This window comes from Narcine bancroftii, chromosome 4, assembly GCF_036971445.1.
Source record: "Narcine bancroftii isolate sNarBan1 chromosome 4, sNarBan1.hap1, whole genome shotgun sequence".
NCBI classification, from domain to species: Eukaryota; Metazoa; Chordata; class Chondrichthyes; order Torpediniformes; family Narcinidae; genus Narcine; species Narcine bancroftii.
Genome location: NC_091472.1, coordinates 173,118,277 through 173,143,296, shown reverse-complemented (window position 1 = coordinate 173,143,296; position 25,020 = coordinate 173,118,277). Strand labels below are relative to the sequence as shown.

The 25,020-nt window shown below is 46.4% G+C and overlaps 1 protein-coding gene across 9 annotated transcripts in view; it reads left to right on the top strand.

The window, feature by feature from the left end:
• The first annotated feature begins 15,708 nt into the window (after window positions 1-15,708).
• LOC138761237 (calcineurin-binding protein cabin-1-like) overlaps window positions 15,709-25,020 on the top strand; it is a 200,181-nt gene continuing 190,869 nt past the window's right edge. For 6 of the 9 annotated variants that reach the window (XM_069933029.1, XM_069933026.1, XM_069933033.1 and 3 more), the window contains exon 1: window positions 21,143-21,203. In XM_069933029.1, coding sequence (XP_069789130.1) covers window positions 21,183-21,203 — 21 coding nt within the window. In that variant the 5' untranslated portion in view covers window positions 21,143-21,182. Of the gene's footprint in view, window positions 15,798-15,969; window positions 16,238-17,257; window positions 17,320-21,142; window positions 21,204-25,020 lie in introns of those variants that run through there. The other 3 variants (XM_069933028.1, XM_069933032.1, XM_069933027.1) reach the window with 3 other exon arrangements.

The following is a 25,020-nucleotide window of genomic DNA, read 5'->3' as shown; positions in this document are numbered from 1 at the left end:
GATGGTATTACTCTCCCTACCCAATCCCTTTTTAATTTCTGATGTTCCTTTTCCGTCAAATGTGTCTCCTGTAAAAAAAAACTGTTTTACTAATAAAATTCAATTTATCAGTCATCTAATCTTTCATAAAATCCAATAACTGTCCAACTTTTCATCTCCACTTCTCCCACATCCAAAAATACGAACTAAATACTTCATAATACAATTGTTAAATTTATGTGTGTTAATGAGAAAAAAGAAAACAAAGAAAAAAACAGAAACCCTACCCCCCCTCCCACAAAGGCATACATTATAATATGCATCTTTACACCCCTGGTCTGTAGTTGTGATCAAAAACCAACACCCACTCACTAGATTCTGAGGAGGCCAGGCTCATTCTCCCACCTAACTCCCCTGAAATATTACACCTCAAACCTACTCAAACTTGAAAAGATCAATTCATTTTTTACACAGATCTATTGGGTAAAAACTGCTCCCAATATTCCCTCCTTTAAATTTGTATAATTTCATTGTACATCCCCAACTGCAATCTTTCTGCTTCCTCTCTCTTCAGATTTCTCCCAGTTCTCATCTCATTTTCTCAGGCAACGAATCTGCAAACACTTTCGCTTCATTGGGTTCTGTAAAAAATCTGTTTTTGCCCTCAGGAACAAAACCTTTTAACACTGCTGGGTACCTTAAAACAAAAGTGTCACTTTTTTTCCATAGCACATTTTTAACAGCATTAAATTCTTTTCTTTTTTCAACAAATCAAAACTTCTATCAGGGTGAAAGAAAATCTTATTATCATTATAAATCAATGGCGATTGTCTCTCCTTCGCTTACTTTGCAATCAGCTTCAAGATCTTCTCCCTCACTTCATAATGAAACAACTTGACCAGAATTGAACGTGACTTCTGATCTGGTTGTGGCTTAGGTCGTAATGCTCGATGAGCTCTTTTAATCTCAATATTTCCTTGAAATATTGACCCCAAAAGTTTGTGGAATCCAACATTAGCCGCTTTCAGGTGGAATCGCTGGGAGAATGCGGCTCTGGAGCTGGCTGCGGGTGTCTGCGAAGTGACGTTTAGGTGGCAGCACTGAAGGCACTGTTGTGGCAGCTGAAAGGCCTGCAGCAGAGAGATGCCCCGTGGAGCAAACACCGGCTCCTGTCAACTGTGGTCACTGTCGTGACATCATTTGCAGCACATCGAGGCTGAAGCTGTAAGGATCATGGTGGGCCCAGAGCAGAGAAGAGAAATGCTTTGGATGTTGGAATCCTGTGTCAGCATTCAGGACCAGATACATGAAATCCTTGGTAAGACTATGAAATATGTTGAAGTTCTTCTTAGCTCCAAGAGATAAGAACATCGCATAACTGAGATCAGGCAACAGTTCCTGCAAATGTTGTGGGCGAGAGGCGGCAATTAGAGGTGGAAACTATTGCAGAGTGTAGGTGTCGCAGACGGAGGCGAATGCTGCTTGTCAGTCAATTGGCCGTGATAACAAATAGGTCTCTCTGGAGGTTTGACAGATCCCAGGGGACTGCGTTCTGGAATAATGTCCTCACCAAATTTGATGATGACAAGAGGAGGAGACACTTCCATATGATGTGGAGCACCTTCAACTTTGTGCTGGAACTCATAGAACCTCACCTGCAGCTTCATAGACCAGATGCGCAGCAGCCATTGGAGCTGGGATTTCGACTGGCTGTGGCCATGTGGTAGTATGCCACTCCTTGTGAGTATCGATCCTTCAGTGCAATCTTTGGAATAGGCATCAGCATTGCCTATTGCGGCAGGTGACAGGAGCCTTGAAAGGTGTCCTCGGTAAGCGTTTCATCTCCCTGCCAAGTGGAACACGCCTCCAGGAGACAATTGACGGTTTTGCGGAAAGGGGCTACCCAATGTGTGCTGGTGCCATCGATGGGTCACATATTCCCATTATTTCCCCCGTTGTGGACCCTGCGGCATATTACAATCACAAGGGGTGGCACTCGGTGGTTCTGCAGGCGGTTGTCCACAAGTTTTGGTGAGTTAGAGCCATTTAAGTTTGTCAACTCGTGTGCCAATGTCCATAAGTATACTTTCTATGTTGCAGCTTCTCAGACCTGTTTGTGGGTTGACCTGGCTGTACGCATGATGCACACCTGCTTGCCAACTCTCCTCTGTACAGGAAGGTGGAGGACCAGGCCGGATACCTCTTCCCACGTGACGTGAATGATAACCCTTCAAAACTCCTCGTGCTGACTTTGTTCATGCCCCATGTGTAAATGGGCAGGTTGACAAACTAACGGCATTTCAGCACTTTTGTGCCCACTGGTGTCCAAATATGTTGATGGAGTGGAGGTCCCAACTCATCTTGTGGGCGATGCGGCATACCCCCTCAGAACCTGGCTGATGAATGGGTTCACACAGCATCGAGTACTGGTTGCAGACAAGTGAAGATTCAACAAGGCGCTGAATTCCGCAAGGATAGTGGTGAAACATGCCTTTGGCCATCTAAAGGGCCGCTGGCGATGCTTGTCCAAGAGTCTTGATGTTGATGCCACTTTTGTCCCAGATGTTGCGTTTGCCTGCTACGTATTGCACAATATATGTGAGCTCAACAAGGAGAACTTTTTGCCAGAGTGGGCATTGATTTGAGCAGATTCCCCTGCACCCAGTAGCCAGGATTGCAATGATCCCCAACCCCATCACCTCTAGGCCATCTGTTCTGTGATTATGTCCATCCTGTAGGGGTGTAAATCTGAGGGGTGGCCCGTGCTACTCGGGTATATCCCTCCCGGCCACCAACCCAACTCCCACCAACTCCACCCCCCAACCCCAAAGGCCATGACAGGAGCCTGATGCCTGGCTTCATATTTCATACTCTTTTAAACTTTAGTAAAGAACGTGTTCAGTGACACTTGTCTGGTTTCTGCCTGAGGTGGATAACATGTAATAACAATTTAACATTTTCAACTAACAAGCTGTAAACATTTGAATGGACAAAAAACAGTGCAAATCCACAACTGATCAGACCCAAATAAGAAAATGGTTAATAACTAACACCTTCACCCGGCACCATTTCATCCCACTGATGCACAGAATATTGCACATATAACAGGGTTTCATTACCAAAAATCGCAAGTGATTGAGCAGCATTGACATACACATTAACAGTGGACATACAGATCATTCTGTCAGTATTGAGAGGAGGGGGGGTGGGGGAAGAGACCCGGTGCTGGACCCCAGCATCTCATTCCTCTCCATGTGGCCATCACTGTGATGCGCTGTCGTTGAATGATATAGCAAGCCGGTGCAAGGGGGCAGGTACATGCGAGGGGATCCATAGGTCTCTTGGAACTGGGACGGGCAGGCCTCAAATTGCATGAAGATTCCCTGTCCAGTGCAGCACTGAGATGCTCCAGCGCAGATGACAAGCGAGTCACGGCCTGCACGTGCTTGTCACCTTCCGACCGGCATGCTGTCTCCTCGTCCCTCTTCAGCTCCCTGAGCAGCGCTCTCTCCTGCTCCAGAGTCACCTCTGCATGCTGGCGGTCCTTCTCTCCTTCCTCCCACTCAAGTGCGGACATCATGCTATGCAGCTCCTTGGACAGAATCTGAGCCTTTGTCAGCCTCCTGCGCTTGCATGCGTGACAGGGCACTCGGGGTCAAATCAGAAAAAGATCATCAGTATTTCAATTATGTGCTTCCCAATACACACAACCCAATCAATTCTACTATACCTGTGTCCTTTAGTGAGAGAGCCGCCTGGCTACTTCCATTTCCACTGCTGCTTTCGGGGCCATCCAAGGCCATGCCAGTGGATTCATCTCTGGTGACCTGCGCCTCCTGAGTCTGCATCTCTCCTCCTTCAAAGGTACCAGTTGCGGTCTGAGACGCCCCAGGGATGAGCTCTGGGGAATAAGGGCTCTCCGAAGCACTGGCAACGCTCAAGGGTTCTACAGAGCAGCTGGACCCCCATAGAGTGTGGCATTAATCAAAGTACTGCCTCTGCAATTATGCGTTACCACTCCTCCGGTTATGATCCAACACACCGTGGAACTTTTTATGCAGGCTCTTCAGCTTGGTCACTACCTGGGTTTTCGAGAGGACATGACCACTAGCTGAAAGTGCAATGGCCACTCTTTCATATGTGAGACCATCCTTCACTGTCCCTGTCAGCTCCCTTTCCTGGGCTTCTTGAGATAAATGCTCCAGAAGAAGTCTGATCGCAGCATCAGTTCAGTTTGACACCATGGAATCGAAATGAGCCTCCAAAGTACTGAAAAACTTAGTTGCACCAGTAATGCCGAGCCTGCACATTCTCAGGTTTTGCAAAAATCACGCCAAGCGTCTCAGGCTGATGACATTATTGCAATGACATCAGCCCGCCCCCACCCCCAGCAGCCTCTGCTGCTTTCAGTTGCCTAGGGGGAGCGCTTGGAAGCGGAAAATACACCTACCCGAGGAGGGTTGGGTAAGTACTCCTCAGGCCAGGGTTCTCCGCTTTCAGATGGCCTCCCAACAGCCATATTAGAGTATTTTAGGTAGCTTTACGTTGGGGTATTCTGGCCACCTGAAAGCGGCTTTGTAGAAATCTTCATATCTTGTCCTTCATCACCTTCTTTAAGTCCAACAATTTTTATATTATTTCTACTGAAGTTTTCTAACATATCAATTTTTTGAGTTAATTCAAGCATCAGCTTGAACCTTCTTCATTTGCTCTTTTACATGCTGAATTTCAAATTAATTACCCCTAATTTTTGCATCCATCACTTCAAATTTTTGTTCCATTTGTGATAGATTCTCTCCACCTTCTTTGTAGAACCCTTATTTTCAATTATACCCTCTACATTTTTTAAACTCCATTGTTAACTGTAGCAAGGTTTGCTGGATATACAAGATATATAAGACTCTTATTTTATTTTCTCCTGTTTTTTTTGGCCAAAACTCTGTTCAACATACATTTCTTCTTCTTGCTCCTCTTCTTGATCACTGGATCAATTAGCTATTGTCAGGGAAAACCTTGTACAGCGATGTCCAAGGTCTCCCCAGCTCCAGGTTTATCGTCACGGGCACCTATCGTCCGAAGAGCTCCAGGATCCTTCTTCAAGGTAGGCCTCTTCTTTATCTGCTTCTTTATCTTGTTCCAGTTCTTGAAAAGTAACAGTCAGTTTATCTTTCTTAGATGGCATTGTTTATTGTTCTATAGGCTATCTGATAGCTTCCTCTTCTATTTTCTTGCAGTCAGTTCAGGCTTCTTGACTTTTTAAAAAACTTTTTCGTAGAGGGTATTCAAGTCTAGCCCCATGTCATCGTGTGGCATGCCCCCTCCAATCTAATTTTGAATTCATTTGTCTTAGATGCCATATGATTTCATCTTCCATTCTAGCCTGCCATCCAGGACTTTGTCAAAGGCAACACCCAAAAAACTGCCATCATCAATCCTCTTGGTTACGTCTTCAAAAAATGATCAAGTTCGTGAGACACTATTTCCCGATCAGAAAGACATGCTGACTTTATATATAACCACATATAACCATTTACAGCACAGAAACAGGCCAGTTTGGCCCTACTACCGTGCTGAACATCTTCTCTCACCTAGTCCCACTGACCCACATTTGCCCCATAACCCTCCACACCTCTCCCGTCCATATACCTTTCCTTGAATATTAACATCAATCTTGCTTCTACCACCACTGCCAGAAGTTCATTCCACACCCCCACCACCCTCTGCGTGAAGAAATTCCCCCCTCATGTTTCCCTTAAACTTTTCCCCTTTTAATCTCAATCCATGCTCTCTTGCTCGAATCTCCCCCACTCTCAGTGGAAAAAGCCTGTCTGCATACGATAGAACAGCACCATTTCCAAACAATCGGATACTGGGTTGTCAGAGTGTTACTGATAAAGTCAAAACCTACAGGGTCCACAATGACACACTCCAGCCTTTCCAAATTCTGGTGGATCCTGTCCCACAGAATCACTTTTCCACAACTGTAATTTGACTCCTCAGCCTGTAGTTCTATGGCTTTGCTTCTGAAATGAAGTGCCTTAAAACAGACGTGCTAGTAGCCTTGTCCAGGGAGCAATTAGGAATTACATTGCTTATAAAGTCCTCTCCATGTATTTCCTGGCCAGAGACGTCACAGATTTTTCACTATGTTATTCTATAAGGGCACCAAGATCAGGAGCAATATGTTGTAAACCAGTTCAGTTTTAGTGAGTGCCTCAGCAGGTATTTTTTTGCTCTGCTCCAGTGGAAATGTGTTCAGTGCAGTTTTTGAAAAGAGGTACAAATAATGATTCAGACTGACATTTTCTCTCTTGCCTGCAAAAGGTTATGAGCATCTGTAGTGGCTTAATTGTAATCTAAGCCACTCAGGGGTGATAGGGCTTTTGTCAGCGCCATGACTCAGTCACCTGCAAGAAGGAACTCTTCTGCTCAATAGTCTCTTGAAAACATTTGGTTCCAAGTTGTTCTAATTATATATTTCCAACATTCACCGAGATTTGTTTCAGATTTACTCTTCGGGCTTATTTTGTTAGAAGGTAGTTGTCTTCCTTTGGATATGAATATTTTGCATGTCTCGCTGGGACCCTTTAATCCCTTTCTCCACTGTTACTGTGTAAGCAGAGACAGATTTTTTCACTATTCACAGTTCTCGCTGACCATTCCAGTAAGAACTCGACGAGTCAACTCATCTGCAGGAGTTCTTCCAGTGCTCTGATTTTTGTTCCAGATTTAAGCATCTCACTATTTAATTTTTACTTACAACACGGTATAAGCCGATTCCAGCCATTTAAATCAGTGCTGCCAAATTAGCTTATACCCTGGTATGCTTTGAAGGGTGGGAAGAAACCGTAGCTCCCAGAGAAAACCCATGTAGATATGGGGAGAATATACAAACTCCTTATATACAGCACTGGGTTGCTGTCATTTCTGCTAATAAGACTAAGGATAAGTATACCGAGAGAAACATGATTAGAACATTGTTTTACAGTCTTTGAATATCATTGGACATTGTGTTGCTTCTTTAAAATATCTGCTCTTTTTTCATGCAAAATTTAGCTGCAAACTATTCACATAAAGAAATTAACTGAATTTTATGTGAATTAATTATGTAATTACCATTATTTTATTCTATTTGATTCAATTCCAAAACAATAAAAGTGGTATCTTGAAACATTGTTGACTAAGGTAGAGTTGTGAAGCACAATAACAGCACCTGAACCCTGAATCCACCATGTCCGTGCTGATCTTTTGACTCATCTCCACTCATCCCATTTGCTCACGTTAGGTCCGTATCCCAGCAGGCCAAGCAGCATCAATGGGAGAAATGGAATGGTCAATGTTTTGAGCCAGAACCCTTCATCAAGACTGAGAGTGCAGAGGGGAGATGGTTGTATGATGAGGACAGGTTGGGAGGGGTTGGGCAAGGGTAGGGGATGGAGTTGGTGAACCAGCCAGTGTGAAGGATGACCGATAGTGGTGGTTGATGAGGTTGGAAGAGATGCATGTGAATCTTTTCCTCGCACAGAAGGGCTATGTCGGTCCCTGGATGGTGGTGAAGCAGGATATTATCGAGTCAGACAGGGTGAAAACAGGCCTTTCAGCCCAACTTGCCCACACTGACCAAAATATCCCACCCAAACTATTCCCACCTGCCTGGGTTTGGCCCATATCCCTCTAAACACATCCTTTCCATTTATCCATCCAATTTTTTGTTCAAATGTTACAATAGTACCTACCTTATCTACCTCTTCTTGCTCCACTAGGCTCTGTGTTAAAAAAAGTTATTTTCCTGCTAAATCTCTCTCCCCTTACCTTTAACCTGTCCTCTGGCTACCTATCCCCCAACTCTGGGCAAAAGACTTTATTCGTTCACCCGATCTATTCCTCTCCTAATATTGTACACCTCTGTGCGATCACCCCTCATCCTCCTGTACGCCAAGGAATAAAACCCTTCCTTGCTCAACCTCTGTTTGAGAGCAAGTGTTGCAAAAGCCCTCATGGCAGGAATCACAGACCCATCCTTTGCACTGCCCCTCTTTTTCTTTCTGAAGAATTCTGCAAGTTAAATTCAACTTAAACTTAAAAAAAAGCAGTTGATTCACAAGAGTTAAACAAGATTACTATATCTGCAGATGCTGGGGTCAAGTGCAATGCAAACGTGCTGGAGATATTCAGCAGGTCATGCAGCATCCATAGTAAGTGAAGGGTAACCAAAGTTTTGGGCCTGGGCCCTTCTTCAGCTATAAGCAAAAACAGGCAGACACCTGAATAAAATGGTGAGGAAGGGAGATGCTGCATCCACCAATGAATCTGTACTCCTGCCCTTTCCTCCCCTCTCCTCTTCTTCCCACCTTTTTATTCAGGCACTTGTCTGTTTTTGCTTATACCTGATGAAGGGCCTAGGCCTGAAACATTGGTTGTCCTTTACTTATAGTTGGGCCCAGGCCTGAAACATTGGTTGTCCTTGTAGTTTGTCACTATAAAAAATCTCTTTGAATGTCTTCCATTGTTCTTCAACTGTCCCACCATACAGCCTGTGTTCCCGGTCTATGCTAGCCAACTCCTCTCTTATCCCAAACTTGCTGGTTTCAGATTGAACTATTGAACCTTTAATTTGTATGAGAAATTCATTTATACTGTGGTCACTCTTTCTGAGAGATTCACTAACGACAAGATTGTCAATTAATAATACGCAAAAGCCATGTTGTATTTGACTGTATAACTGACAGCAAATTGTAGGACTATGAAGTAGAAGTAGGACGACCGGTTGTGGAAGAATCAGGTATGCAGGTACGTCCAGAATAGAGAACAGCACTCAGTGGTGGTGAGGGGTAAGTGTTTCCCTGGCTATGGCACTGGCAGAGCAGTTCCAACTGCATAGGAGATTATGGTTAACAAAGAGGGCCACTGAGCCACCGCCCTGTGTGGGCCCATGAGGTACCAGAGTAGTGCTCTGGTGAGTTTCGGCAGCACTGCACCCCTGCACAAAAGCAATGGAGAAACTCAGCAGGTCATGTAGCAACTGTAGGAAGTAAACGGAAACCAATATTTCGGGACTGAGCCTTCAGTTAAGGAATGAGCAGAAAATAGGCAGGCATCTGAATAAAAATATACCTGTCTCATTGATCTATGATAGCATTTCCCTTAATGGTTCAGTGACTGGCTGTTTCAGAAAGCTGTCGTTGGATGCATTCTGTGAAGTCCTCCTCATGACTGCTTCAACCAACTGCAAGTTGCAATGCAGGAAGGAGATGGGAAATCTAGTGGCATGGTGCTGTGATAACAACCTCTCTTTTAACCTCAATAAGAAGGAGATAATTGTTAATTTCAGGAAAGGTGGCAGAGACCATACCCCTGTCCACATCAATGGAGCTGAAGTGGAAAGAGTTCTTTGGAATAACCATCTCCAATGACCTGACCCAGACCAAGGACAATTAAGAAAGTGTACCAATGCCTCTATTTTCTCAGAAGGAAGTCCTTCAATAATTTTCACAGGTGCACAATTGAAAGCTTACTTGCTGGATGCATCATAGCATGCATGGTACAGGAGCTGCTCTGCTCAGGTTAGGGAAAATCTACAGAGGTTGTGAATGCAGCTCAGAACATAACACAAACATCCCTCACTTCCATGGACTCCAACCAAATCTCCTGCTGCTTAGGAAATGACTGCAGGACCAATCATCATGACATTAGTGGTTGGGAAGATGTTGGTTATGGAATAATTGGCAGACACATGTCAGGATAGGCCAAAGCCAGAGGGTGGTAAATCTGTGGAATTTGTGCCATAGGTTGTTGTGAAGGCCATCATCCAGATCATTAACATATAAAGTGAAAAGAAGCAGACCCAACACAGCTAGCCAGTCAAAAAAAAACCTTTATCACCCCAGAATGGTAGTGAGGGAGGAGGTGTGGATGCAAGTGTAGTACCTCCTGCAGTGACAAGGGGCCAATTGATGCAAAGGGAAGAGTGGACAATTGCAATGAACTGAGATTTACTGGTGGTGTATTAAACTAATGGCTGGCTCTGTCCCCATCTACCCACAAATAACCCTGGTTTCCCGCCTAAACCTTGAGCCCCTCTGAAGAGCACTATTAGATCCTACCCTCAGTTATAAGCTTAAAAGAATTGTATGTTCTCCCTCCAGTCATGAGTGCTTTTATTCACACCACAATTTTATTAGCTTATTCCCTAAATGATGGAAGTGCTATTCAAGCCAGGTATTCTACCAATAGACCCTCGGTCCACCGACGCAGCTGAGGAGTTCACGTACTGGCTTGACTGCTTCTAGGCCTACCTGAACACGACCAGAGATGCCTTCCACACCGATGAACTCAGGAGGTCCGCACTCATTTCGAGGGTAGGAATGAAAGGGTATGCAGTCATCAGGGACTGCACTACAAATGATGCTGCCATCGAGGATTTGAAATCGCAAAACGAGGTCCTAGCAAGGCATGGATTCGCTCTACATCGCCAACGGCCAGGCGAGACCATCGATGACTACCTGTTGGATCTGTGGACACTTGCCAAGAGTGCAGGTACGAGCGGCTACAGGCAGCGTTTGTGAAGAAGAACAGATCCAGGACACTCTAGTCGCGGGGTCCGCTCGAGATACATGAGACAGATTTCTGCTCGAGTCGGGTAAGGACCTGGCCATGTTGAACCAGTCAAATCATTGGAAAGGGCCAAGCTTGAGAATGACGACCTCAAAGAGAGTGAGCTCACTCACCCAGGTGACCCCTTCCAAGGACAGGACTGGCTATTCCCACTACCCCAGTCCTAATGGCTGCCGCTTCCCATGCTAGTGAGAGCTCCCGCACTAGGGAGTGCGTTTTCTGCGGCAAGAGCCAGCATCCCCGATTGCGTTGCCCGGTTAAATACTCAGTGTGTTCCATCTGTGGCAAGAAAGGACATTGGGCGAGGGTTTGCCATGCGAGGGGAAACCCGGGGAAGTCTGCAGCGTGCACTGCTCCCAGATCCCACTCCAGCCCCAAGCCATCTGCCCCAAATTCACCCGAACCCACTTGCTGTACTACACGCCGACGGAAGGTGGCAGTGAGGATACAGTGCGAAAAGGCTTGGCGGCCATTTGCCGTGAATCAAATTCAAACTCGGTGCCATCATTCTCAGTGGAGGAAGGTGGGTGGCCATCTTTCTGCGCCACGAGGTTGATGCTATCTTACCCAGGATAATGGGGGCCACTCAAGAGTATGGAGTCTCTGGCTCCTTGCCTCGATGGTTCGAGATCAGAACAGACCTCACTAGCTCAGTAACTCCATAGTGACTGTGAAGGTAAACAGACATTCATTCCACTAAATACCTAATCAACACAGACTCCACTGAAAGCTTCATAGACTCACGGACTGTGCAAGAGTACAACCTAAAGATGTATCCTTCCAATTATCGCATATTCCTTGCATCTCAGTTGCACTCGTATTCAAGAACATTGTATAGTACATTTGTCATTTGAAGGGGGGAATTTTGTAAGATATGCCTATATGTACTTGATGGATTGTGTGCTCCAGTGCTGTTGGGTCTGAACTTCCTGTGTCAGCTTAAAAGGGTGACCTTGGAGTATTCTGGTCCCTTCCCCCTTAACGGTTCAGAACAGAGGGCCTCTAAAATTGAACCCACATGCAGCCTCTCCACACTGAATATCAATCCCCCCACCCCACCTCTCTTCCCGAATTTGTCCTCTGACTGCAAACCTATTGCTACCAAGAGCAGAAGGTAAATCACAGCTGACCGAGATTTCATACAGCCTGAGACACAATGTCTGGTTGATGAAGGTATCATTGATCCTAGCACCAGCCCATGGAGAGTGCAAGTGGGAGCGGTAAAAGGGGAAAACAAGTCCAGGCTAATAATTGTCTATACCCAAACCATTAAAAGTGGAAAACAAGTCCAGGCTAGTAATTGACTATAGCCATACCATTAATCGGTACATGCTCCTGGACTCATACCTACCTCCTCCCTCGAATTTCAGACATGGTAAATGATATTGCACAGTATTGGGTCTATTTGACCATCAACCTGAAAGCTGCTCATCACCAACTGCCAATCCACTCCGAGGACCGTCCATATATGGCAATTGAGGCTAACGGTCGTCTCTACCATGTCCAGAGGGTCCCTTTTGGTATTACTAATGGGGTTTCTATCTTCCAGAGGCAGATGGACAGAATGATGGATGAGTATGCTTTGAAGGCTACCTTCCCCTACCTCAATAATGTCACCATCTGTGGCCATACATTGGAAGACCATGATGCCAACCTCCAGAGCTTTTTCCACGCGGCAAAAGCCCTGAACCTTACTTATAACTCTAGCAAGTGCATGTTCAGGACTAAATGTCTGTCTATCCTCAGCTAAGTGGTGGAGAACGGCATCATTGGCCCTCAATCCCGATAAGATGTGCCCCCTGTTGGAGCTCCCTGTTTTCAGGACCATGAAGGCTTTGAGGAGATGCCTGGTGTTATTCCCATATTACGCCCAGTGGATCCCTCAATACGCTGATGAGGTTCACCCTCTTTTAAAAGCCACTATTTTTCCCCTCTTGGCTGATGCCCAAATGGCCTTTAACTAACTCCGAAATCACATTGTAAAAGCTGCCATGCATGCGGTGGATGAGAATGTATCTTTCCAAGTGCAAAGTGACACTTCGGACGTAGCCCTGGCCATACCCTCAACCAGGCGGGCAGGCTGGTTGCATTTTTTTCTCAGACTTTGCAAGGCCATGAGCTCTGGATCCCCTCTTGAAAATGAGGCTCAAGCCATTGTAGAAGATGAGGCCTTGGAGACACTACTTGGCTGGTAGGAAATTTATGCTCCTCACTGACCAACACTCTGTTGCATTCATGTTTAATAATGACATTGCCTATTGGCCAGGAGCCCTTAATGATCCTCCAGGAGCCTTATCTAGAGGAAGCTGTGCCTCTGCATACATCGGCCAACTGAAGTCTCTGCACACATCGGCCAACTGCAGTCTCTGCATAATGAGCTCTGCCATCCAGGGATTACCCACATGGCTCATTTTGTCAAGGTGCGCAATCTGCCCTATTCCATGGAAGATGTCAAGGAAATGACCAGGTCTTGCCAGGTCTGGATAGAGTGCAAGCCGCACTCCTAATGCCCCGTAAAGGCGCAGCTGATCAAGTCATCCAGGGACCTCTCCCCTCCATGAATGAGAACACTTTCTTCCTCTCTTATCATTGATGAATACTCACACTTCCTGTTCGCCATTCCGTGTCCAGACATGTCTACCTTGTCAGTCATAAAGGCCCAAGGTTCCATTTTTGCCCTGTTCAGGTATCTCGGCTATATTCATAGTGACTGGGGCTCATCCTTTATGAGTGACGAGCTATGTCAGTACCTGCTGGTGAGGGGCATCACATCCAGCAGGACCATAAGCTGGGGGAGGGGAGGGGGAAGTAAGGTTGAAAAGGAAAACACCATGATCTGGAAGGCTAGGAAGGCTATCAAACTCATCCTGAAGTCAAGAGACCTTCCAGACTCATGCTGGCAGGAAGTCCTTCTTATGGCTCCATTCCATCTGGTCACTACTATGTACTGCGACCAACTCTACTCCTCACGAGCTTCTATTCAATTTCGAAAGAAGGTCGGCATCGGGAACCACACTCTCAACCTGGCTTACAACTCCTGGTCCAGATCGTCTCAGGAAGCACGTGAGGAGAAGCAAGACCGACCCCTTGGTGGAAAGGGTGAAAATGGTCCACGCCATCCCACGTACGCCTATGTGGTGTTCCCGGGTGGCAGGGAGGACACCTTCTTCATCAAGGACGTGGCACCCACCAGAACAATGGGTCCGTTGCCTCAAGTGCCCTGCGAGCCATAGAGCTCATTCCGACCAACCCCAGTCAGGGCTTCAGGGAATCCGGTTCAGGAGGAAAGTGCATCCCCAACCACTGTAGAGCCGGAGACTCCGCCACTCCTCTCCCACAAGGGGACTAGGAGACTCGAGGAGCCCAAGGGCATCCCGAGCTTAGGCGCTCCACCAGGATCTCCAGTCCTCTTAAAATTGTAAATAATTGTATTTGTTTTTCTGAATCAGTGTTCTTTGTCTTCATCCACTGACCCTAAATTCTGCAGGAAGGGGTGAATGCAGTGAACTGAGATTCACTGGTGGTGTGTTATACTGATGGCTGGTTCCTCCCCCATCAACCCAAATATAACCCTGGTTTCCCACCTAAACCCTGAGCCCCTCTGAAGACCATTGTAAGACCCTAACCTCAGTTATAAGCTAATAAAAGCGTATGTTTTCCCTCCAGTCGTGAGAGCTTTGATTCACGCTACAACGAGAGAGACATGAAGGGAGCAGAGGGGAAGGTGTGTCTGGTAGTCAGATGTTGTAAAGCACACATGTCAAACTCTGGCCCTATAATTATATTTGGCCCGCAAGATCATTTCAAAAATGTATTAGAGGTGGCCCGCCCTGCAGCGAGAGCCGATGCTGTTTTTTGGTAATGTCACCCCCACCATCCTCCCCCTTCATTGCACATCCTTCTCCATTGTAACACGAGAAATTGTAACACGAGAAATCTGTCGATGTCATCAGCCGGCAAGCCAGTTGGAAGGCTCCCCGTACAACCAGTCACTTCTCCCACCTGTCGAGCGGTGCAGCGGATGGGCGAGCGCCTGAGATTTCCTGTCGGCGCGACGGGCATGGCAGGCTGCGCACGGCCCCCGGGCAGCGCGAGCCCCGCGCGACTGGCACCGGACAGCCCTTCCACAGCGCGAGCGCACTTCTCCTGGTCGCCACGGCCTTCAGCGCTTGCACCCGCGCTGACCCCAGGGACGGCTGGTTCGGCCCTGCACGTGAAGAGAGAGATGGTGGCTGTCCGCAAAGGCTGATCGGCAGTGCGCTGGGCCTGAGTGGGTGGGTAAGCAGGGGTGGGCAGAGGGTGTAGGTGAGGAGTAATGGCAGGGGAAGTTATGGTGGTGCGAAGGGCAGTTAGAGGGAGGGATGAGTAGAAGGAGGGGTGGATAGGGAAGAGGTAAAAGGGGAGGGGCAGGGCGAGTAGGGGAGGGGTGATTAGAGGGTGAGAGACTGGTAGAGGGAGGAACAGGTTGAGTGGAGAGGCAGTAGAGGGGCGTGTATAGGATGGGGTGGGTAGAGGCAGAGCGAGTGGAGTGAGGGGTGACTAGAGGTTGGGTAAAGGACTGGTCAGGTAGAGGGATGGTGGGTCGAGGGTGAATAGAGGCCTAGAGCCTGAGGAGTGAGCAGGAAATGCTGAGTCCTGATGCAGGCCAAAATGGACACAGCCTGTGAATGCTGACTACATCTCCACAGGGACCAAATATGTTTCCCTCAGGTCAAGCAAAGGGTGAACTTGAGCTACCTGTAACATTATCCTCCTAAAGTTATATCCTAAAGTTTAACATTACATATGTTGAAAGAAGAGAAAACATGCAGATGTTGTTGAAAATTTTCAATAAATATTTAGTTCGGCCCTCGACTTAGTCCACGTTTTTAATTTTGGCCCTCCGTGAATTTGAGTTTGACACCCCTGTTGTAAAGGATAAAGGTTCTATTATTGTCACGTAATATTACATTTAGAATGTAGTTGTCACTTTGTACAGCACCCCTCACAGAAACCAAGTGGTCTCCCCTCCAAGTTATGACCAGGCTTGAGCCTGCTTAGCTTCCGAGGTCAGACAATCTCAGGCTATTAGGTCGCAGAAATGGCAGAGGATGATATGTGGGATGTGGAGGCTGTTGGGGTGGTAGGTCCAGAGGTGAGGACGAGGGGAATCCTGTCCTGAATACATCGAGGGGGCCGATGTGCGGGTTACAGAGGAGATGCAGGTGAGAGCCGAGTGGTAGATGTTGTTCGAAGAAAGGATAGCATTTCTGGACTTTGGTGTTTTACCTTGATTCTGGCTCCGATCCCCACATGATCAATGTTCTGGTTGGACAACGGATTCTGAATTCTGATTGGATCGTGAGTCTGTGCGGCTCACCACTAGGATGCCAAGTTATTGCGGGGTGGCATAAACCCATGGAAACCGGGGTGGCGGTGGCGCGAGCTCCGCGGCAGAACGCCGGGGGTCGGTAGCGGGTGCTCAGCGGCTGGGCGGCGAAAGAGCCGCGGGATCGACCCTGGAGGTCGCGCGACCGGCTGGGAAAAACCTGAGGTCGGCCCCGGGAGCTCCTGCGGCCGATTGCGGCCCCCGCTCCGAGCCGAGCCCGTGCCGGAGGACGGGAGCCTCTCGCCGTGGAGCGGAGCCGAGAGCCGCCGCAGGATGGTGAGTGAGTTGATCTTGCCGGATACCAGCGACACTTCCTCCAGGCCCTGTGCTGCCGAAGGAGGGCGGGAAGCCCGAGGTTTAACGGTTCCCGTCTTTTAATGGATGTTAAATGGCAGAAGCAGCCACTGCGTTAGTCAGAGGTGGCTCCGCAGGGCACTGTCGCATCATCAGTATGACCAGAACCGGTGATGGAGTGGGTGGAGCGACGGTGGAGATCTCGCCGTTACGGTATCTAGCTGCTGGTGGCGTTTCTCTGTCTAGATTAACAGGGTCCTCCTCTTGTATTTATGATATGAAAGGGAAACAATATGATGGTGCTACCATGACCGCTGTCCCCGGTGCAGTCCTGGAGGTGGCTGACAAACCGGGGTTGATCAATTTTTGCAGTGTGTCTGAGATAACACATGCTCCCCATGTGGTACACTGGTAATAAAGAAGATAATGAACTTGAGTATGAAGAGCACTTGATGATGTCCAAGGTCTAGAAGAGAGTCCCTCTTTTATCCAATCGGGTAAGGTGAGCAAGAAAACCCTAACGCAGTTAGAGTGACCACCTGGCTTTTTAGGATGCTTCATTTGATTTTCTGGGTTCTCTGTTAATTTTGATTAATGGGATGATGAAAATGGTGGCGTTTGGCCCAGAGAAGGTGATGTGCTTTTTCTTGGTGCTGGCGGTTGATGGCTGTTATCTGATATTGATGTGAACTGCAGCCATGGTTTAAAAAAAAATTGGAGTGCCCTTTCAATTAGAAAAAAAAATCTGTGTGTCTTTCAATGACTCGTTGTGCCTGGTTGCAGGCTCCAAGGTGAGTTTAGGTAAGATTTGTCATGGCCTTGTGTAAATAAGGATGACCTTGTAGCAGCTACTCTGTAGATGCTACTAAATAAAGGCAAACACACACAAAGGTAGTCAACTCAAGACTGGTTTATTGCAGACGTACACCCTGACTGTTCATGAGTCCACAGGACCAGCAGGTTAAAGCTATGAGCCATTAGCGCCCTGTGCCTTTAGGCAGGGGCTTCATCTGATCCACTCACTGTACTTTGGGGCCCAGCACTGCTAGCCCACGATGTGTCAGGTAAGTCTGTGAACTGATGGTGGCGGTTCGCAATACCGTGCTTTGCACCTGCTACAACCTATTCATTGGTAGAGTATCCCCTTGATCCTTTTTGATCAATCTTCTCTGGTCATTGCATTCAAGAACTGTATACCCACTTATCACCCCCTTGCAGTATCACTATTCTTCCTCCACCTGGTCCTTTGGTTTCTCTTGCTTCACGATCTGATCGGCACATGCCAATTAACTGCCTCTGTTTCATTGATCACCCTTCCCTGGTTCACCAATCCCCCCCTTTGGGTCCCTGTCCAACCTTTCCCATCCTGTGTCATTATACTTGCTAATTCCCTTTGCTCACTCAGCCTTGATGAAGGGTTCTGGCCTGAAACAGTAACAATTTTTTTCTCCATCTAGCAGTAGTTCTTCCAGCAGATTGTGTTTAGCTCCATATCCCAGCAACTGCAGGCTCTTGTGTGTACTCCTGAATTGTGTTCATCATTGAGAATGTAAATGAGCCTGCTTTCATCATTTGGGCAGCACAGAGGTATAGCCGCAAGAGCACTGCCTCACAATGTTGAGATCTAGGTTCATTCCTGCCCTTTGAGTTTGCATGTTCTCACACATGGCTTCTTCCAGGTCTCTGGTTTGCTTGTGTCCCAATGATGCATGGATTTATTGCTTAATTGGCTGCTGTAATATGCTCCTAATATGTGAGTGAGTGGTAGAATATGATAGGAGTTAATGGGAAAGTAGAGGGAAGAAGGGTTAATGCAGAATTAGTGCAAATGGATGTTTGATGTTTAACATGGACTGGAGGGCATGTTAACATACCGTACATCTTTTATGGCAATGTGACTTATTACAGGAATGATCTCTTCCCTCGGATCAATTTTTAGGTATGATCTCAGTCTTGAATATACTCAGCAATGGAGAATATGCACCCTCTTGAGGTGGAGAATTCCAAAGATTGAGGTGGAGAATTCCAAAGATTGAGGTGGAGAATTCCAAAGATTGAGGTGGAGAATTCCAAAGATTGAGGTGGAGAATTCCAAAGATTGAGGTGGAGAATTCCAAAGATTGAGGTGGAGAATTCCAAAGATTGAGGTGGAGAATTCCAAAGATTGAGGTGGAGAATTCCAAAGATTGAGGTGGAGAATTCCAAAGATTGAGGTGGAGAATTCCAAAGATTGAGGTGGAGAATTCCAAAGATTGAGGTGGAGAATTCCAAAGATTGAGGTGGAGAATTCCAAAGATTGAGGTGGAGAATTCCAAAGATTGAGGTGGAGAATTCCAAAGATTGAGGTGGAGAATTCCAAAGATTGAGGTGGAGAATTCCAAAGATTGAGGTGGAGAATTCCAAAGATTGAGGTGGAGAATTCCAAAGATTGAGGTGGAGAATTCCAAATGCTTCTGGTGATGGAATGCATCAAAGCACATCTCCCAGAGGCACTGGATCCACTTCAATTCACTTATAGAAGAAACCATTCCACAGATGATGCTATAGCCTTGTTGCTTCACTCTATCCTTGCCCACCTGGAGAACAATGCCTCATTTGCAAGACTGCTGTTCATTGATTTCATTTCAGCATTTAATATGATAATTTCCCAGAGCCCAATGGAGAAGCTGTCCTCGTTGGGACTCAACACCCCTCTCTGTAATTGGATGCTGGACTTGCTAACGGAAAGACTAGAGTCTGTCTAGATCGGAAGCAGAATATTGATCACTGTCACATTGAGCACTGGCGCACCCCAGGGCTGTGTGCTCAGCCCATTCCTGTTTATGCTACTGATCCATGTCTGCATTGCCACATCCAGCTGCAACAATGACATCAAATTTGCAGATGACACAGTAGTAGTTGGGTCTCATCAGCAACAACAATGAGTTACACTACAGAGAAGAGGTGGAAAATTTTATGAAATGGTGCAAGAGTAACAACCTTAGTCTCAACATGAACAAGCCAAGGAAGATGATCGTAATTTTTCTGGTGGACAAGCAATGACCATCCTCCATTACACATCAACAATTTTGTGGTAGAGCGAGTGGAGAGCACCAAGTTTCTTGGAGTTCACTTAACTAGTGATCTATTGTGGATACTGAACATCTCTTGTCAGGAAGGTGCAACAGTGAATGCACTTCCTGAGAAGACTGAAGCGGGCAAGGCCACTGTTATTGTCAACCTTCTCTCGGAGCTCTATCAAGAACGTCCTAGCCGGCTGCATCACAGTGTGGTACAGTTGATGCAGAGAAATTGATTGGAGGTCAATCCACTGACCATAAGAGTGGCAAAGAGGATCACTGGAGTCTCTCTTCCCACCCATTGACATGATCTACCAGGATCGTTGTCTGAAGTGAGTGCACAAAATCATTTGAGGAACCCTTCCAACATTCACACAGCATCTTTCAGCTGCTCCCATTGAGAAAGAGATACAGGAGTATCTGAGCCAGCACCACCAGACTGAGAAACAGCTTCTTCCCATGGGCAGTGAGAATGTTGAATGACCAAAGGAACTGCTGAGACTCTCTTTTGCACAAAGCAATATTTATTAATTATAGACAAAATATTTGTCCTACATATGCATTCTTAATGCAAGTGTATTAGTTCGGCATTGTAAGAGTAAGTTTTAAGCAACTGGAAAATATATTTATCCAGCATCTACCAATCTCCTTGGGCGACGCTTCCTGGTTGACACCCTTTCCTCCCGACCCCCCCATCTCCGACGCACGCCACCGGAAGGCAGGGCGCATGTTACAGGCTGCCAATTACTCTTCAATACGGACTTGCAGCTCCCGTACTATCCCCCACCATTTTGGCAACCACCGCTTCACTTGGCAATTTGTTTTAGCAGACATCTACCAGCCTCTCCTGGGCAGACTTCCTGGGGGCCCACTTCTTCCTAATTGACATCAAGGGCTGTCGGCTTGTACATGCAAAGACCTTTCAGACCCTTGCACTGGAAGGCACCAAATTGACTGATCCCCACTTACACTTGATGGCAATGAGTTCACCAAGATTCTAGCCGAGTTCCCCTCCATCACGGTGCCGAACTTTAACTCCACGGGACAAGGCATCACATCCTCTCTAAAGGCCCCCCCATACCAGAGCATGCTGTCTCCCGCCAGATAAACTCAACCTCACCAAGGAGGAGTTTTTTTAAAATGGGGGAACTCGGCATTGTCCGCTGCTTTGACAGCCCTGGGCCTCCCCCCTCCATGTGGTCCCGAAGGCATCAGGGGGTTGGAGACCACACAGGGACTACTGCCGGTTAAATGAACCCACCACGCCCTGTCCCCCATATTCAGGACTTTTATGCAAACCTGAAGGGGGCATGGATATTTTCCAAAATTGACAATCTGTAGCTATCATCAGATCCCCGTCCACCCTGAGGATATCGCAAAGACTACTATTATTACACCATTTGGGCTGTTCGAATTCCTCAGAATGTCCTTAGGCCTAAAAAACGCTGCGCAAGTGTTTCAAAGGCTTATGGATGCTGTGGGCAGGGATTTGAAATTTGTGTTCATCTACCTTGATGACATTCTGATTGCAAGCTGTGATCGTGCCAAATACGCTGGTTACATCAGACAGTTGCCCCACAGATTGAGTGAGTTTGGCCTTACAATTTATTCAGGAAAATGCCAGTTCAGCAAAGACTCAATTGACTTTTTAGGTCACAAGATTGACTGTTATGGGGCCAAACGACTACCCAACAAGGTAGAGGCCATTCGAGTATTCACCAAGCCTACGACAGTAAGGGGACTACAAGAATTCACAGGTGTGAATTTTTACTGCAGATTCCTGCTAGGGTTGGCTCACACCATGAAACCTTTATTCTCCCTCATGACAGGTACAAAGAAGTTGATTTCGTGGAACCAAGAGGCATCCGATGCGTTCCAAGAAACAAAAGGTGTGCTGGATAACACCGCCCTCCTGATACACCCTAAAATTGATGCCCCCACCGCTCTCATAATAGGGGGAGCCTTGGAACCGTGGATGAGTGGACACTGACAGTCCCTTGCATTTTTCAGTAGAGATCTGTGGGCGTCTGAACTGAGATATAGTGCTTTCGATAGAGAATTCCTGGCGTGGTACCTGGCAATCAGACATTTTAGATACTTCCTTGAGGGCAGGAAATTCCAAATTTTTACAGACCAGAAACCTCTTACCTTCGCCTTCTCTAAGGTTTCTGACCCGTGGTCAGCTAGGCAACAAAGGGGCATTTCATATATTTCAGAATTTTCTAATGACATTCAGCATATTGCTGGAAAATCCCACGTGGTGGCCAATGCCCTGTCACGTGCCATGATACAGTCTGTACACACCTCAACATGAAGCATTCTGGGGGAATTCCTGGCTGAAGCACAGGCAGCGGACAAGGACATTGACGCATATCACACTGCAATTACTGGCCTCCTGTTGGAGAATGTACAGCTTGGTCCTGGGGAGTTGACTGTCCTGTGTGACATGTCTACAGGTAAGCCTCATCTGATCATTCCCACTACCTGGATTTTTGAGGCTATACACAACTTGGCACACCCTGCTATCAAAATGACTGTCATGATGGTTGTTAGTCGATTTGTCTGTAAAGAGGTCAGCCAGTGGGACACGAATTGTATACGGTACCAGGCCTCAAATGCTTGCTCACACTAAAGCCCCCCACAATAATTTCAACCACCACAACACCATTTCAGCCACGTTCACATGAATCTGGTGGGCCACTTATCAATATCCAGAGGTGTATTCTACTTACTGACCCTAGTAGACAGGTTGACCAGATGGCCGGAAGCCATTGCCAGAGACCTCCACAGAAATGTGCGCCAGAGCCCTCCAGTACAATTGGGTGGCTAGGTTCGGTGTTCCAGAGCATATAATCTTGGACAGGGGCTCCCAATTTACCTCCAGCCTCTAGTCTAATCTCACTAACATCCTGGGTACTCAGCTCAACCATACCAAGGCTTATCATCCTCAGGCCAATAGTTTGGTGGAGTGATTCCATCAATACTTTAAAGCAGCTCTCATGGCCAGACTCAATGGCCCTAACTGGGTGAACGAGCTCCAGTGGGTACTCTTGTGGATCCGGGCCATTCCTAAAGAGGACCTAGAGGTTTCTGGAGCCAAAATAGTGTACGGCGCACCATTGGTGATTCTGGGGGAATTCCTGGCTGTCAGAGACACTGGGGATGATTTCCCTGCGGCTGCCTTGTCCCACCTGCAGGACCCCCTGGGCACACTCGCCCCGACACAGCCATAGCAGCACAGCTCACGAATGATATTCGTACTTAAAGAAGTTGAGACTTGTAAAAAAGTATTTGTCAGACGCAGGGTACACAGACCCCAACTACAGAGGCCTTACAAAGGCTCATCAAAGTTATATGACACAACAGGTCAATGTGTCTTTTGGATATTGGAAGGAGAAATGAGATTTTCACCCTGGACCAGCTCAAGCTGACTCTGACCACCCGATCCCTGATCCAACCCCTTGCCGAAGGGGGAGGCCTCCCAAGCACAAGGCCGTTTCTAGCGCCGATTCTGGGAGGGGGGGGTGGGTTGTGTAGCGGCCAACCTTGCCATGCTCGAAGCGACGACCTGACCCCGGGAGCCCACAGCCTACAATGCTGGCTGAGATGGGCTATGCACTTTGATGTCGACACTCGACTCAGCAGCACACTCTGATGGGCTGGCAAGCGGCAGCCGATTGGGTGGAGCTGGGGAAGCAGCCACACCCGAGGATAAGAGGGGCTTACTGGATAGCGTTAAACAACCAATCCCAGGAAGCCGATTGTAATACCACCAATCAGGTGGCATGATGATGTCAGAGATGGGCTTCTGAGCCCTATATAAGGAGAGCTGCCAGCACAATAAAGCAGTGTTGAATTCACTCCCATTATGTGTGTCTCTGAGCATAACCTCTCCAGTGGTAGCAGCCGCTACAAAACTATGCATTGATCTGTAAAGCACTGTCCTTGTTATAACCTGCCAATGTGAAAAGAGTCCACTATTTTCTGTGTCCATTGGTTAATCTGTTATCCATGCTAAATTTGTAATCCCACCCAATGCTAGTGAAGTATCTTGAACCTGAAATGTCATTTCTATATTTTCACAGATTCTTTTTGACCGGCAAATGTTTTCAGAATGTTATTTTATAAATGCTTATTTCTATAATATATCATTAAAATACTTAGCATGTCATATGTAGCCCCTTTGAAAATGAACTTTTAAAAAGTTAAGTATCTTGATTCACTGGTTACCTTTTTTTTCATCCACTGAAACAGGAAAACTGCAAGTTTTGTCTAATCGCATTATTATTTCCCACGTGCCTTATTGACACTTTTGCAACATTTGACTGCAATGTGCTCTTTCTCCTTTTTGTGTTATATTTGCTGTTTTCTAATTTGTTTCTACATTTGTAACATTCAACTATTAAAAGCTCAAAATACGTTTTTTAAAGCTTGGAGTCCCAAGACTGCATCATTCTATTAATAACATTGGGATATACAAAAATATTTCAGCAGAAAGGTCAGAACATGGGTGATAATTTAAAAAATATCTTGAAGAGTGATTACAAGAGTTGTAGAAGTAAGGTCAAGGTCAGTTCGAATTGACTCCGACAAAAGAGTTTGTTGCCATGTTACGTGGGGGAAAAGTACTTAAGAGAACAATAAGTTGTAGTACATTTGTTAGATGACAGACACAAATTACTTATATTGCAGGATACACAGCTGTGAGACAGAGCACAAGTTTTCTGCCAGGTCTGATTATCAAGTGCTCATTTTGTCAATTGATGGTGAATTTTCTCAGGTGATGATGAATTTCACTAAATTTCTTCCTTCCCTGAGAAATGATTCCTGGAATATGGGAAGCGTTCATGTTTTCCAGAGATTTGTGGTGACCTTTTATTTTTGGATGATGTTTGGTGGAGGACCTTTGTCTTCTGGATGTTGAGTGTCAGACCATCCTTGAGTCTGATATCTTGAAGCCTGGGCTCTTGAGAGCATACAAATGGTAGTGAAGTCTTTATACAGTGCCCATATGCTTCTAAGACTATAACAAGTAACTCAAGATGGTGGGGGAAGGGGAAATGCCTCCAACATTTCTCTGCAGATTCTTCCATATTCATGAGAAAGGCAAGCAAAGTGGCATCAGCAACTTTCCCCAAAGCTATGTCCCTCACATTGAGTCTCTTGTTACTCTATCAGCTGCATCTGTCTGGCCATGCCATTAGCAAGCCTAATACCAAATTCTCAAAGTAGGTGCATTATTCTGAGCTCTGTCATGGTAGGAAATTATCTGATCGACAGGGAAGAAGATTCAAGGGTGTGTTTAAGTTATCCTGACTCCCAGGGGTCCAGTAATTTTAGGCAGCAAGGTTACTGGAGTGGTTAGTGAAATACTATTGCAGATCTGGGTTTGAATCTGGAATTGTCTGCAAGGTGTTTGTCTGTACTTCCCATATCGGAGTGGGTTTCATTCAGGTTCTCTGATTTTCTCCCACCCTCCAAAAATGTATGGAGTTTGTAGGTCAATTGGTATATTTGATCATGTGGGCCGGAAGGGTCTGTTTTCATGTTTTATGTCAAAATCTCAGAGTGGAGGAAGAATGTTGGTGATGTTAATAAAAATTTTTATCCCATGCATTGGGAGCAAGCTGAAGTACTGTACAGGCAGCAGTAGAACATACTAATGCCTAAGAAAATGGAGGGTAAATGGATTGAGGCTTTATTTAC